At 42.5% G+C, this 14,629-nt stretch overlaps 1 protein-coding gene across 1 annotated transcript in view; it reads left to right on the forward strand.

The window, feature by feature from the left end:
• The first annotated feature begins 5,748 nt into the window (after window positions 1-5,748).
• The window catches only part of LOC137369471 (leucine rich adaptor protein 1-like), a 38,365-nt gene continuing 29,484 nt past the window's right edge, over window positions 5,749-14,629 (forward strand). The window contains exon 1 of the mRNA XM_068030725.1: window positions 5,749-6,716. Within this exon, the coding sequence (XP_067886826.1) occupies window positions 6,510-6,716 (207 nt within the window). The 5' untranslated portion in view covers window positions 5,749-6,509. The remainder of the gene's footprint in view (window positions 6,717-14,629) is intronic.

Genomic DNA, 14,629 nt, shown 5'->3' on the forward strand with positions numbered 1-14,629 from the left:
TTAAAAGGTATCAAGTTTTTCCCTTGTATTTGTATTTTGTTATGACCGAGGCGGGAGTAATGCACTGTCAATTCAGTCCCAATACTCCACATGTCACAGCATATTATTAAAGTTTTCTCACCTACTGGAGATTAGCCAAATTAAACACTTTAGTAATCTCCAGAATAAAACAGACCAAGCCAAGTATCTTTAAACAACTGCAAATTAACTATTTATTAACAAACTAAATCTTAAACATTATTAGGATATATTTATGTCTAAAGACCTTATAACATCTTATTTATCCTAACTCCCCCATTTACACACATACATTCAAAAACTAACAGTTAAGCGGTTTTAAAAATGGCGTTTTAAACATTAGCTGCTTCTTAAGAATAAATAAATAACTGGGTTGTAAGTCTTTGTTGATTACATTCCCAATGGATAAGGTATCAGAGTGTAAAATAATCAAATGCCACTTGAAGTCTCCAGGCAGATTTTATTAACAGACTTTACTTGATAGGTGTTCAAAGCACATTGGTTGCAGCAGGCATCACACAGTTCTTTAAACAAGGAGTATAGCAATGGGTCCACTTGGATTTTAAAACCGGCAATGTCTCAGTAGAAACTTTACTGAAAATAACGCAAACACAAGCAAACAACAGTTAGTAATTTTTGAGGCAGAAAATTCTTAGAGTTTAGAAGTGAAAGGAATCTACTACCTTCAATTAAAGGAAATGGTCTTTTTCCAGGTGTTTTCTCTCATCTTAGGCAAACACAGCCTGTAACTCAATGTAGTTTTTCTGATAAGAGAAATAGACAGCTTCTTCCTTCAGCGTGCTTTGATGGACTCTAGTTCAAATCGGTTGAAGCTGGTTTTTGCACACAGTTTAAAGTTACAGTACACCATGTGACCTTCTTTCTCTCCTGCTGTGGCCTAGGAAACAGGTGCAGCTGCTGGCACACTGTGCTCAGTCTTAAAGGCACACTGTTTTTAAACAGTGTCTTAAAGGCACACTGTTTTAAACGGGGGAGGAAAAAAATTTCCAAATTTCCCTGACAATTTCCAAATATGAGGCATTCAACTGAATCTGTGCTCCATCTTCTCTAATTTCTCAACATTCTACTCATATTGTGGAGCCCAATATTGCACACAGTAAAGCAATTGTCTTATTGTGGTCTTGCATCGATTCAGTATTACATCTTTGACTTTTATATTCGATATCTCCTGCCATGAAACCAAGTATTCAATTTGTTGCTTTTTATGGCCTTATCCACTTGAGGTGCTGATTTTAATGTTGTCATGCACCTCAGAGGTGCGATGATACAACATTCACAGACTAACTCTGAAGAGTTCTGAAAAAATAAACTTTGGCTTTAAAGAATGAACCTTTATTTTTAAAAGTGAGCGATGGTCCAAACTGGCCACCAAAGAAAAAAGGGGATTATCCTTTTGTTTTTCAAAGAGTGTGACAAAGACAAACAACACACCTTCAAAGCCAAAAGGCGTTAATGGACCCATTTCACACCGATCCTAAAAACATTCCAGAAATGAATGTCCTCTTCTAAAACAAAGGAGGTATGAAATAGCTATTGTGTGATCACCCTAATTGTTTCCTTTTTATCCAATTATTTTAACAATTTAATCATCAATTAAAGACTCCAAACATTTCCCTAATATAGATGGTAAACTAACTGAATTGTAAATACCTGGGTTAACTCTGTCACCAATTTGAAAAAGGATGTTACATTCACCAGTCATAGAGTCATAGAGTTATACAGCACAGAAAAAGGCCCTTCGGCCCATTGTGTCCATGCTGGTCATCAAGCACCTAACTATTCTAATCCCATTTTCCAGCACTTGCCCGTAGCCTTGTATGCTGTGGCGTTTCAAGTGCTCATCTAAATACTTCTTAAACGTTGTGATGGTTCCTGCCTCCACCACCTCTTCAGGCAGTGCGTTCCAGATACCAACCACCCTCTGGATGAAAAAGTTTCTCCTCAAATCCCCTCTAAGCCTCCTGCACCTTACCTTAAATCTATGCCCCCTGGTTATTGACCCCTCTGCTAAGGGAAAATGTTTCTTCCTATCTAACCTATCAATGCCCCTCATAATTTTGTACACCTCAGCCTTCCCTGCTCTAGAGAAAACAGCCCTAGCCTTTTCAGTCTCTCTTCATAGCTGAAATGCTCCAGCCCGGGCAACATCCTGGTGAATCTCCTCTGCACCCTCTCCAGTGCAATCACATCCTTCCTATAGTGTGGTGCCCAGAACTGTCCACTGTACTCCAGCTGTGGCCTAACTAGCGTTTTATACAGCTCTATCATAACCTCCCTGCTCTTATATTCTATGCACCTTATCTACCTGTGCTGCTGCCTTCAGTGATCTCAGGACAAGTACACCAAGGTCCCCCTGTACTTCCTAGGATCCTACCTTCCATTGTTTATTCCCTTGCCTTGTTAGTCCTCCCAAAGTGAATCACCTCCAGTCTCCAGTCCTCAAGCACACATCCCCTCTGAATCTAACCCTGAAATATCATTTCTGGGACCTCCACTGTTTCTTCCCCCAGTTCCTCAGGATCCTTGGATCCTTTATCCTTTACTTTAACTAATTTCTCTAGTACTTCCCTTTTATTTACTATATCTCACATTTAACCATTAAGGATTTACTTCCTCCACAATATTCTCTTTTATAAACATTGAAGCAAAGTGCTTGTTAAGTATTCTGACTACAGAGATAGAGAAGAATTTAAGCACAAAGGGAAGAATTTTAAATCCACAGCATTGCTGAACTGGAGGCCAATGTAGGTCAGCAAACAGAGAACTGATGGATGAATGGGACTTGGTGTGAGTTAGGATACAGGCAGAAGAATTTTGGATGAGCTGAAGCTTACAGCTTGTGGAAGATGGGAGGCTGGCAGGGAGAGCACCGGAACATACTAGTCTGAAGGTAACAAATGCATGGATGAGGGTTTCAGCAGTACTCAGGTTGTGGCAGGACTGGAGGGAGGTAATATCACGGAGTTGGCAGTAGGCAGTCTTGGTCATGGAGAGGATATTGGATTGGAAGCTCAGCTTAAAGCGCTAATCTCTCCTCCAAGGAGTTCCACCTCAGATTTGACTGTTCTCTTTTTATGTGTGGAATACTTCATATGTTACTTTTTAGATTCTCTCCTCATACTTCCTCCTTGCTTTCCATAGCCCTTTCATAACCCTTTTCCCTTATCTTCCCGTATTCTCCATTTTTATTATTTTTATCATACCTGTTGGACTCATGCCCTTTATTTCAATTTTTTTTAATGGTACTCTGGTTGTTGTAGGGGAGCTGTTCTGAGATTGGAGCTGAGGCACATTATCAAGCAGGATAAAGAGTGCTTGGGGTAGTAACAGGATTACATCACACCCGTTCTACAAGTGTAAACACGGTCCAATTTCAGGGATTGACTTCCTGCACTCCAAAGACGCCTGAACAACATTCAGCCCGAAATTCAATCAGACTTCCACTCCTGCAGGCGCCCTCTTTTGAAATGACTAATGTAATCCCAAGCTAAGCATAATTAATTTAGTATTAAACTGTAACAGAAATGACGAACTATTATTTTTATTGCACGGAATTATACATGGGTCTAAATGATTATTAGCCACTGGAGGGCCCCATAACAATAACGAAGCTCCATTGAACACACACTGATCATCCCACATACTTTGTGCATAACTCTCAGGTACCACAGAAATTTCTCTTTAATCATCAAAAAGCTGCTTCTGATTTTCCCTACACAGCGACCCTTCTCCCCAGTACTGGCTATGCTCTCAGTGTCGCTGGACACTCAGACTGGGCAGAATGGACATTAACGGCAGAACAAGTTAGCTCAGTATTGTCAAACATTAACACCAGATTTGCGTAAAAAAAAGAAATATGAATTTATATACTGTTTCATCAGCTTTATAAAAGTGTTTTCCTTACAAATGTACTATTTGAAATGCAGTAACTGCGATTGCAAGCACATGAGGGAGCCAAACAGCAATGAGATGAATTACACGTTAATCTGTTCTTCAGTGGTTTTGCTTAAGGAAAAATATCGGCCAGAACACTTGGACAGCTTGATATCCTTCTTTGAATAATGTCATGGGATCTTTAGCATCCAATTGAACAGCCAGTCCTGGGCTCAGTTTAACATCTCATCTGATGGCCGGCAGCTCCAACATTGCACTAAAATATCAACCTAGAACCTATGCACATGCAAGTATTAATTCCTAGCGAATTGCCCATGGTCTGCTGATCAATATAAACCTTTCTAATGTACAAGATGGCAACAGAATTGGGAGTGACTTCACAGTTACTGGTCAGAATCGGCAACTGAATAGTGATAGTTTACATTGCAAAACTGATTGGAAAATGTTGAGAGAAATGTGTGGCTAAAAAAAATGTGAAAACAGACAGTAAGGTTTATAGATAGATTTTTTTTCCACAAAAAATATACTTTATCCATATAAATTTGCAAAAATACGTTACAAAATAGTTCAAATTTCACATTTCGGAAAGAACAACAAAGATCAGATTTCTTCCATACAGAAAAACATGAAATGCCTCACAATTCTTGCCATTCCATTTTAAATGCAATGTACATTGGCATTACATAGTAAAAAACATTTTGGTGTATACAGCCCGAGGGGTTTCCCATGGATCCAGCCCCTCAGTTCACTATGGCGGGAGAACCTTACACAGTGGTCTTTCCCCATTGAGTCTTTGAAATGGCTGCCCCAAGCTTTAGTGCGTCCCTCAACACGTAGTCCTGGACCTTGGAATGTGCCAGTCTGCAACACTCGGTCGTGCACAACTCTTTTCTCTGGAAGACCAGTAAATTTCAGGCAGACCAAAGGGCGACTTTCACTGAATTGATAGTCCTCCAGCAGCAGTTGATGTTGATCTCGGTGTGCGTCCCTGGGAACAGCCCGTAGAGCACAGACTCCTGTGTTACAGAGCTGCTCGGGATGAACCTCGACAAAAACCACTGCATCTCTTTCCACACCTGCTTTGCAAAGACACATTCCAGAAAGAGGTGGGCAACAGTTTCTTCCCCAACACAGCCACCTCGAGGGCAGCGTGCGGAGGTGGTGAGACACTGGGTGTGCAGGAAGGATCTGACCGGGAGGGCTCGTCTCACCACCAGCCAAGCTACAGACATTAAGGTTTATGGATAGGATGTGTGCACTATACACACTATTTTAATATATAGCGTTGGAAAAGTAGAACCACAATTACAATAGTTATTGGAAATGTATACATATCTACCTTAGTTCAATCGATGTTTCGCCAAAGATGTCAAGGCAATAGTAGGATTGGAGGAACATTTATAAATGATTAAGAGTGAATGTACAACCATTACATATGTGTTCTTAAATGAGAATAGAGTGTGCTGAGTGATGGCCCATCAGTCTGTAGATAATTTGTATGTATGTATAGGAGAAGTCCAAGGTTCAAGTAATATGTCTTCAGGTCCAAACCGAAATCCACCTATCACAATTTTCAACAAATAAATCAAGATTTTTTAAAATGATTTAAAAATAATAGAAACTGCTGTTCCATTAATGATATCGAGTGTTCCATTGTTGAAATGTGCAATATTGTGTTCGCTTGTCGGGAGTGAGATTCCAGTTTTAATAATCATCTGTTTTGATGCAATAGCTGTATTTGGTTCAATGATTTGCTCACGCTGATTCCTCCTGATTGGAGGTATACTGCACTCTGCCAACTCCAATCAACCGAAAGCCGGGCACTGTGCACGGCCATTCTCGATCACAGCTCGCAACCCTGAATCTTGCCCGCTTGTTGGAAGCTCCGCGTGTCAGAAGTGGTAAGGCGAGCGGTTCTCGGCTTCAGAATGGCAGTATTAAGGGTCAGCAGCGAAAAGGAAAGCTTTTCAAAGCGCATCATTGATGCAAATACAGCTCTGCGGCAAGCGTGCAACTAACCGAGAAGCTGGGAGGAAAGAGAGTGCGCCTGTTCTCTGCGGATTCCGGTAAAGGGGTTGGTCTCTGAGCGCTGGTTCACCTGCAGCTTTGCTCCGGTGTTTGAGATCGGGAGGTGGGAGAGAGAGAGAGAGACGCCAAGGTCAGCTCATGCACTGAGCTGTTTGAAACTCCCATCTCCAGCTCATTGGCCATTTATTTTCTCGCTCTCCTTCCAGAATCAATGAATTGAGAAGCTCCTGCAAGAGGGAATGACTGAAAGAACAGTTACTGTACTTTTCCTTTTGATGTCAACTTTTTCCTTCACCAGCTGAACCTTGTCCTCGATCAAGCGAGACAATTGAGCCCAGTTGTCTTTACACATAGGAAGTGATTTATTCTCTCCACTTTGTTGCCACCTCACGTTTAATGAAGTGATCAGATCAATGTTGATATGAGCTTTGCCGTGTGGACTCCGTCTGAAAGTCTCTTCATTTTCACAATTAGTTAGAGAAGTGTTTGGGGTGTTAAATTGCCATTTATAATAATTCCGTTTTGTACAATTATCTGCCTTTGTGAGGATGGAGGAGTGTGTTCTGCCAGAGTTAAAGGAGATAGAGACCAAGATGGGACGCAAGATTCCTGAAAGCCTGCTGCGGTCACTTAGAGAGGATCAGCTGGGCCGGTACAAAGACGATAAAGTAGCTCTTTCTCGCTCAGGCACATTGAGTAACTCCAGCACGTTGGAAAGACTGGAGACCAAGATTCGGATATTGAAACTGGAGATGGTAAGTGTTGGAACACGTGTGAGATTACTGACCATGTACACTGCCCGTTGCACTGGCGAGTTGATGTCAGCGAAAGTGGCCCGGTGAAGAAACTTTTGTTAGAAAGCACAGCACAGACTGAGGGAGTACTGTACAGTCGGTAACCTGCTCATTTCGTGCTGCTACTCAGTACTGGTTATACCAGTGAAGCCAAATGTCAGAAGCATGATGTGCACCAAAAATTTCTCTGTGTAATTATGAAGAAAATTACTTTCCTTAAAATGCCTTAAAATGATTTTTGGAATATGCTTATTTTTTTTTGGGGGGGGGGGGGTGGCATAGAGGGATGTCATATACTTTTTAATTTGGACAATAGAATTGGTGCATTTTTGTTACGAGTTAACCAGTGGTGAATTTAGAGACTATCACGTGTGTTTGTCAAATTTTTCATTTGGCTGGAGTGAAGACAGTATCTTTTTTTAAAAAAAAAAGTTCCCCTGACCATTTTGAATCAAAGAAGCACCTGTTTCTTTGAAATGTATATCTTTGCCAATAATGTTAATGTTTACCCTCTGATGCCGAGTGAAACTCCTGGTAGTTTATTCCAACAATGTGATATTGTGGCTTAACGCCGACTTCAGAAGAGGAGCCGACTGCATTTATTTTTGTGGTTTGTGCTTTGAGTTCATACTCGTAAAATAATCTAAACTCAAACATCAGTCTGGCTAGGTTTGAACCAAAAATAACAACAAAAACATATTGATATAGCACATTTGTAATAAAACGTCCCAAATTGCTTCATAGGAGCATGATACAACAAAATTTGACACCGAGCCAGAAGAGATATTACAGCAGATGACAAAAAAACTTGGCCAAAGAGGTAGTTTTGAAGGAGTATCTTAAAGGACGAAAGAGGTAGAAAGGGGAAGAGGCACAGGGAGGGATTCCAGAGTTTAGGGCCTTGGCAGCTGAAGGTGTGGCCACCAGTGGTTGAGAGATTAAAATCAGGGATGCACAAGAGGCCAGAATTAGAGGAGCACAGATATCTTGGAGGATTGTGGGGCTGGAGGAGATTTTAGAGATAGGGAGGGGTGAGGCCATGGAGGGATTTGAAAACAAGGATGAGAATTTTAAAATTGATTCATTGTTTGACCGAGAGCCAATCTAGGTCAGAAAGCACAGGAGTGATGAGTGAATGGGACTTGGTGCAAGTTAAAAGACAGGCAGCAGAGCTTTGTTTGACCTCAAGTTTGCTAAGGATAAGAATATGGGTCACCAGCCAGGAGTGCTTTGGAATAGTCAAGGCTAGAAGTAACAAAGGCATGGATGAGGGTTTCAGCAGCAGATGAGCTGAAGCAGGGATAGAGTTGGGGCGATGTTACAAGGTGAAAATAGGCATTCTTAGTGCTGGCTTGGATAAGTGGTCAGAATCTCATCTCAGGGTCAAAGGTGACACCAATGTTGCGAGCAGTCTGGTTCAGCCTCATACAGTTGCCAGGGAGAGGAATGGAGTCAGTAGCTAGAGAGCAGAGTTTGTTGCAGAGACTGGAGGCAATGACTTTGGTCTTCCCAGTATTTAATTGGAGGAAATTTATGCCTATCCAGGACTGGATGTCAAGAGAAGTTGTGGGGAGGTAGAGATGGGTGTCATCAACGTACTTGCGGAAACTGATGCTGTCTTTTCAGATGATGTCACTGAGTGGGAGCATGTTGATGAGAAATAGGAGGGGACAAGGTTAGATCATTGAAGGACACCAGAGGTAATGATGAGGGAGTGGTAAGTGAAACCATTGCAGGCAATTTCCTTGCTATGTTTAGATAGATAAGTATGGAACCAGGAGAGTGCGGGGAAGAAAGAACAAATGCATTTATATAGTGTCTTTCCTGTTCATGTCCATAGGACTTCTGAAAGTGAAGCTTAACCAATAAATTAATTTTAAATAGCCGTCACTGCTGTTTTTGTAGTCAAATTGTTGTTTTGTAAATCTGTAAATTCAGTGTTATCCACTTCTCCCATTTTCTGACATGCACTATGTGACTGGAGTTATACTGCTGCCTTGTATCAATTCAAGGGAGCTTCAAGTGCATGTTGATTCCAAAGTGTGAATTCTGGCCTAGCTCCTGAATGCATGAAAAGCTTTGGGTAGGTAGTCTCACACTGGTTTGAGATCACATGCGTGCAGTATAATCCAGACTACTGTGATAACAGGGACGTGTGGAGCTTTGTGTGGCTGGCCTTAGTGCAATATACAGGATAAATGCAGGTTATGATTCATCATAAAATCACCCAATCAACTGTTTAATGTGTTGGTTATTAATATCTCAGATAAGTAGTTCCACCTGTTATTTAAAGGAATCTTTTTGTTGTAGTGTGAAAGTAATCACATTGGGCTGAATTTTTGGGGCCCCCTGAAAATGAAAACAGAGGTGTGGGGATGGGGAAGGGGGCCCAAAAATATCAGCACCAGGCACCGTTTCTGGCATCAGCAATAATGAGCAGTGCGGGGGCAGGGTGGAACAGGAACCCCACTCTCCCTCCAATTCAGGCCGATTAAGATAGTTTAAAAGCTTGTGAAGAGCTCTGAAGGGGTTGCAGTTCTGATTTTGAAAGAGGCACATGGGTAACACATGAAACAGATCAGCTGAGGGTTGGCAGGTACAGAGTGAGGAGCCAGTAATGGCTCCCCCAGGGCGTCACCCCAGCCCCATAGAAGTGTCAGCGGGGCAAAGGGGGACTCAGCTCTTAGTCAGGGGGTGCCCTTGGTGTAGCACAGGTGGCAGGGAGAGTGGGCACCCAGTGCCAAGGCTTTGACGGGGGTCACACCTGTCTGGCATCGTAGGGGCAAAAGAACAGGGGAGTCCTCAACATCGACTCCAGTTCCCATGAAGTCTCATGGCATCAGGTCAAACATGGGCAAGGAAACTTCCTGCTGATTGCCACCTACTGCCCACCCTCTGCTGATGAGTCAGTACTCCTGCATGTTGAACACCATTTGGAGAAAGCATTGAGGGTGTCAAGGGTGCAGTATGTACTCTGGGTGGGGGACTTCAATGTCCATCACCAAGAGTGGCTCAGTAGCACCACTACTGACCGAGGTGGCCGAGTCCTAAAGGACATAGCTGCTAGACTGGGTCTGTGGCAGGTGGTGAGGGAACCAACAAGAGGGAAAAACATACTTGACCTCGTCCTCACCAATCTGCCTGCTGCAGATGCATCTGTCCATGACAATATTGATAGGTATGACCACTGCACAGTCCTTGTGGAGACAAAGTCCCATCTTCACATTGAGGATACCCTCCATCATGTTGTGTGGCACTACCACCGTACTAAATGGGATAGATTTTGAACCGATCCAGCAATGCAAAACTGGGCATCCATGAGGCACTGTGGGCCATCAGCAGCAGCAGAATTGTACTCAACCACAATCTGTAACCTCATGGCCCAGCATATCCCCCACTCTACCATTACCATCAAGCCGAGGGACCAACCTTGGTTCAATGAAGAGTGCAGGAGAGCATGCCAGGAGCAGCACCAGGCATACCTCAAAATGAGGTGTCAACCTGGTGAAGCCACAACACGAGACTACTTGCATGCCAAAGTGCGTAAGCATCATGCGACAGACAGAGCTAAGCGATCCCATAACCAATCGATCAATTCTAAGCTCTGCAGTCCTACCACATCCAGCTGTAAATGTTGGTGGACAATTAAACAAGTAACTGGAGGAGGTAGCTCCACAAATATCCCCATCCTCAATGATGGGGGAGCCCAGAACATCAGTGCGAAAGATAAGGCAGAAGCATTTGTAACAATCTTCAGCCAGAAGTGCCTAGTTGATGATTCATCTCGGCCGCCTCCTGAGGTCCCCAGCATCACAGATGCCAGATTTCAGCCAATTTGATTCACTCCGCATGATATCAAGAAACAACTGAAGGCACTGGATACTGCAAAGTGGCAAGTAACATTTGTGCCATACAAGTGCCAGGCAATGACCATCTCCAGTAAGAGAGATTCTAACCATCTCCTGTTGACATTCAACAGCATTACCATCGCTGAATCCCCCACTATCAATATTCTATGGGTTACCATTGACCAGAAACTGAACTGGAGTAGCCATATAAATACCATGGCTACAAGTGCAGGTCAGAGGCTTGGAATTCTGCGCTGAGTAACTCACCTCCTGACTCCCCAAAACCTGTCCACCATCTACAAGACACAAGTCAGGCGTGTGATGGAATACTCTCCACCTGCCTGGATGGGTGCAGCTACAACAACACTCAAGAAGCTCGACACTATCCATGACAAAGCAGCCCGCTTGATTGGCATCCCATCTACAAACATTCACTCCCTCCACCACTGACCGCAGTGACCATCAAATCCCCAGGCCCTGATAATCTACATCCCAGAGTACTAAAGGAAATCGCCCTGGAAATAGTGGATGCATTGGTGATCATCTTCCAAAATTCTATAGACTCTGGAGCAGTTCCTACAGATTGGAGGGTGGCAAATGTAACCCCACTATTTAAAAAAGGAGAGAAAAAACAGGGAATTACAGACCAGTTAGCCTTACATCAGTAGTGGGGAAAATGCGAGAGTCTATTATAAAGGATGTGATAGCAGAACACCTGGAAAGCATAAACAGGATTGGCCAAAGTCAGCATGGTTTTACGAAAGGGAAGTCAGGAAAGGAGCAGGAGGTAAGAGTGCAGGATGAAGAGGAGGTGGAGGGAAATGACAATGAACAGAGGAGGTGCTCTTGCTGCTTGATGAGGTGGCCTCCTCCTGCCACCCTTTGGGAAGAGGACCTCCCTCTTCTCCCTCATGGCCTCCAGCAATAGATCCGGCATTGTTGAAGCCAGGCTCTGCCCTGCCCCGGGTACCAATCCTCCAGCTCCGCTGTGACATCTCAGTTCCCTAGGATGAAGTGGAAGGCTTTGGCAGAAACCACAGATCTCTCCCTTAGGACAACCAGCAGCCTCAGTGATCGCTGCTGTGGGGTGTCTACATGACTCCCACACTTCTCTGAGCCACCTCCAATCCTGCCCCCACTGGCTCGAAGTGAACAGGAAACTTGTCTCCATATCAGTTAAGGGTTTCCCCTGTGAAAACCTGAACATCAATTGGTTTCCCACTGGAGGCAGATTTCTGACCCAAAAACAGATTCAGCTCCTGTTTCCAGCCTCCGTGGTGAAAATTCAGCCCATTATCTTTACAATGTGAATTTAGTAAACAGCAGCAAACATGGATTCAGACACACCAACCTCCTTGACATCTTTGAGAAAGGAATATATCAAGTGGACTGTCAAAGCACTACAAACTGTTGTACCTAGACTTCCAGTTGGCATTTGATGAAGTTCCATATGAAAGTCTATCAGTTAAACTTAATGCTGTGGTTATTCAGGGTAAATATTGGGTATGGATATGAAATTGGTAGAAGGATAAAAAAGCAATGACACTTGTTCCAGGAGTTATGTCAGGGTGCAGAAGTACAGAGTGGATGCCTCAGGGACGGAAATTGAACCACTGCTGTTTCTAACTGACATCCATGGCTTTTTCTTCGAAGCACAAGGCAAACTGGTCAAATTTTGCAGGTGATAGCAAACCTACGTGAGCAGTGATATCAGAGGAGGTATATCAGAAAGTAGAGAATGAGATGAACAAAATATATCAGTGGATTGATCAATGGCAAATCAAATTTAAAGCAGACAAGTACTGCAAATTGTACAGGAAATTGGAAAACACATGCTCAGTGAATAGTGTTGAAATAGCTAAGACTGAAGTTGAAAAGGACCTAAAAGTGTTATTTGCCTTTACACTCAACATAGAATCATAAAATAATACAGCACAGAAGCAGACCATTCAGCCCATCGTGTGTGTGCCAGCTTTTTGAAAGAGCTGTTCAATTAATCCCACTTCTCTGCCCTTTCCCCATAATACTGAATTATTTTTCCCTTCCAAGTACGTATCCAATTCTTTTTTGAAAGTTATTATTGAATCTACTTCCACCACACTTTCCCTCAATGCATTCTGGATCATCGTAATTCAACATAATGTAAAATACCATGTGCAACAGTGCAGGATAGCAATCAGCGAAGCCAATAGAGCCTTGAATTATATAGCCACAATAGTAGAATATAAGTCAGACAAAGTCTTGCTCAAACCGTCTTGTGTTCAGATCAGATCACACCTTAAGAACTGCATTCAGTTCTGGTCACTGAGACAAAGGGAGACATTCAAGCATTGGAGAACGTGCAAAGAGGGGCCACAAAACTGATCCTTAGAGTTAGATATCTGAGTTATGAGGAAACACTGGGGAGATTTAGGCCTTTCAGCCTTGAAAGAAGACAATCTTATCAGGTTATATATTTTCCTTAGACCTTTACACTGGAAAGTGACTTTACAATATAGATATGCCATTGATATGGCGGCACAGTGGCGCAATGGTTAGCACTGCAGCCTCACAGCTCTAGCGACCCGGGTTCAATTCTGGGTACTGCCTGTGCGGAGTTTGCAAGTTCTCACCGGGTGCTCCGGTTTCCTCCCACAGCCACAGACTTGCAGGTTGATAGGTAAATTGGCCATTATAAATTGCCCTGAGTATAGGTAGGTGGTAGGGGAATATAGGGACAGGTGGGGATGTGGTAGGGATATAGGGTTAGTGTAGGATTAGTATAAATGGGTGGTTGATGTCGGCACAGACTCGGTGGGCCGAAGGACCTGTTTCAGTGCTGTATCTCTAAATAAATAAATATGATGCACAGTTGATTATGGGGAAGTGGTGGTATAGTGGTGATGCTACTGGATTAGTGCTATAGAGTCCATGCTAATGCTCTGGGGACATGGGTTCAAATCCCACTATCACAGATGTTGACATTTGAATTTAATTAATAAATCTGGAATTAAACAACTACTCTAATTGTGACTATGAAATTGTTGTCAAAACCCATCTGGTTCATTAATGCCCTTTAGGGAAGGAAATCTGCCGTCCTTACCTGGTCTGGCCTACATGTGACTCCAGACCCACAACGATGTGGTTGACTCTTAAATAGCCATTCAATTGTCAAGGGCAGTTAGGGATGGACAACAAATGCTAGCCATGTCAGTGACATCCACACCTCACAAACAAATAAAAAAAATTGGTGTGGAATTCCTGGCTGTTACCTTTTAAAAAGATAATGCATGATTTAAGGTAAAGAAAAAGAGAGATCTCCTGATTGATCGCAAATAATTGATCATTTCGTGACTTGTTTCCATAATCAATAAGCATCTCATACCCATTAGGTAGGAAAGTTTATGATCTCTTTTTGACTGTAAACAATTGGTAAATTAAGTCAAATATGAGACACTAAAGAGCAGTCCAGTGTTTGCATCAGAAACTGTAGCTTTGGCAAAAAGGCCCAGAGAAAAGCTGGCTCAAAATACAGGATGCTGAAGAGATAATTTGTTTAATTTACAAAAGGTGATTCACTGAAGTGAGGTATGTAGCATGTTCACTATTTTTATATCATCATACGAAAATATGCTTTGCCAGTTAAACTATGGTAATATGATCATATTTGTTTCAGTCTATACACACCTTACTGTAAGGACACAGATTGCTTGTTCAGGTCACATTGTTACATCCCCTATCCACTGGGTCCCTCTACCACACAAGTAGATAGAAAGTATTACGAGTTAACTACCATAAAAGTAAGATGCTCTGATTCTGTTCATCTTTAGAGATACCAATGCCGAATTTGGATTTGTAACATCCTCAATATTGGCAAAAAATAGTTCCCTACTTTCTTTTAATAATAATCCTCAGCCGATGCCTCTTTGTTTCTATCTTTTAAATATTCTGACTGAAGTAAGTTTGAACAGATTCAGTTCAAATCTCATTGAATGTGAATCACAGCACAAAATGTTAATTGAGCAATCACTATGGAGATATGGGAAG

Source organism: Heterodontus francisci, chromosome 4 (assembly GCF_036365525.1).
Source record: "Heterodontus francisci isolate sHetFra1 chromosome 4, sHetFra1.hap1, whole genome shotgun sequence".
In the NCBI taxonomy this organism is placed as follows: Eukaryota; Metazoa; Chordata; class Chondrichthyes; order Heterodontiformes; family Heterodontidae; genus Heterodontus; species Heterodontus francisci.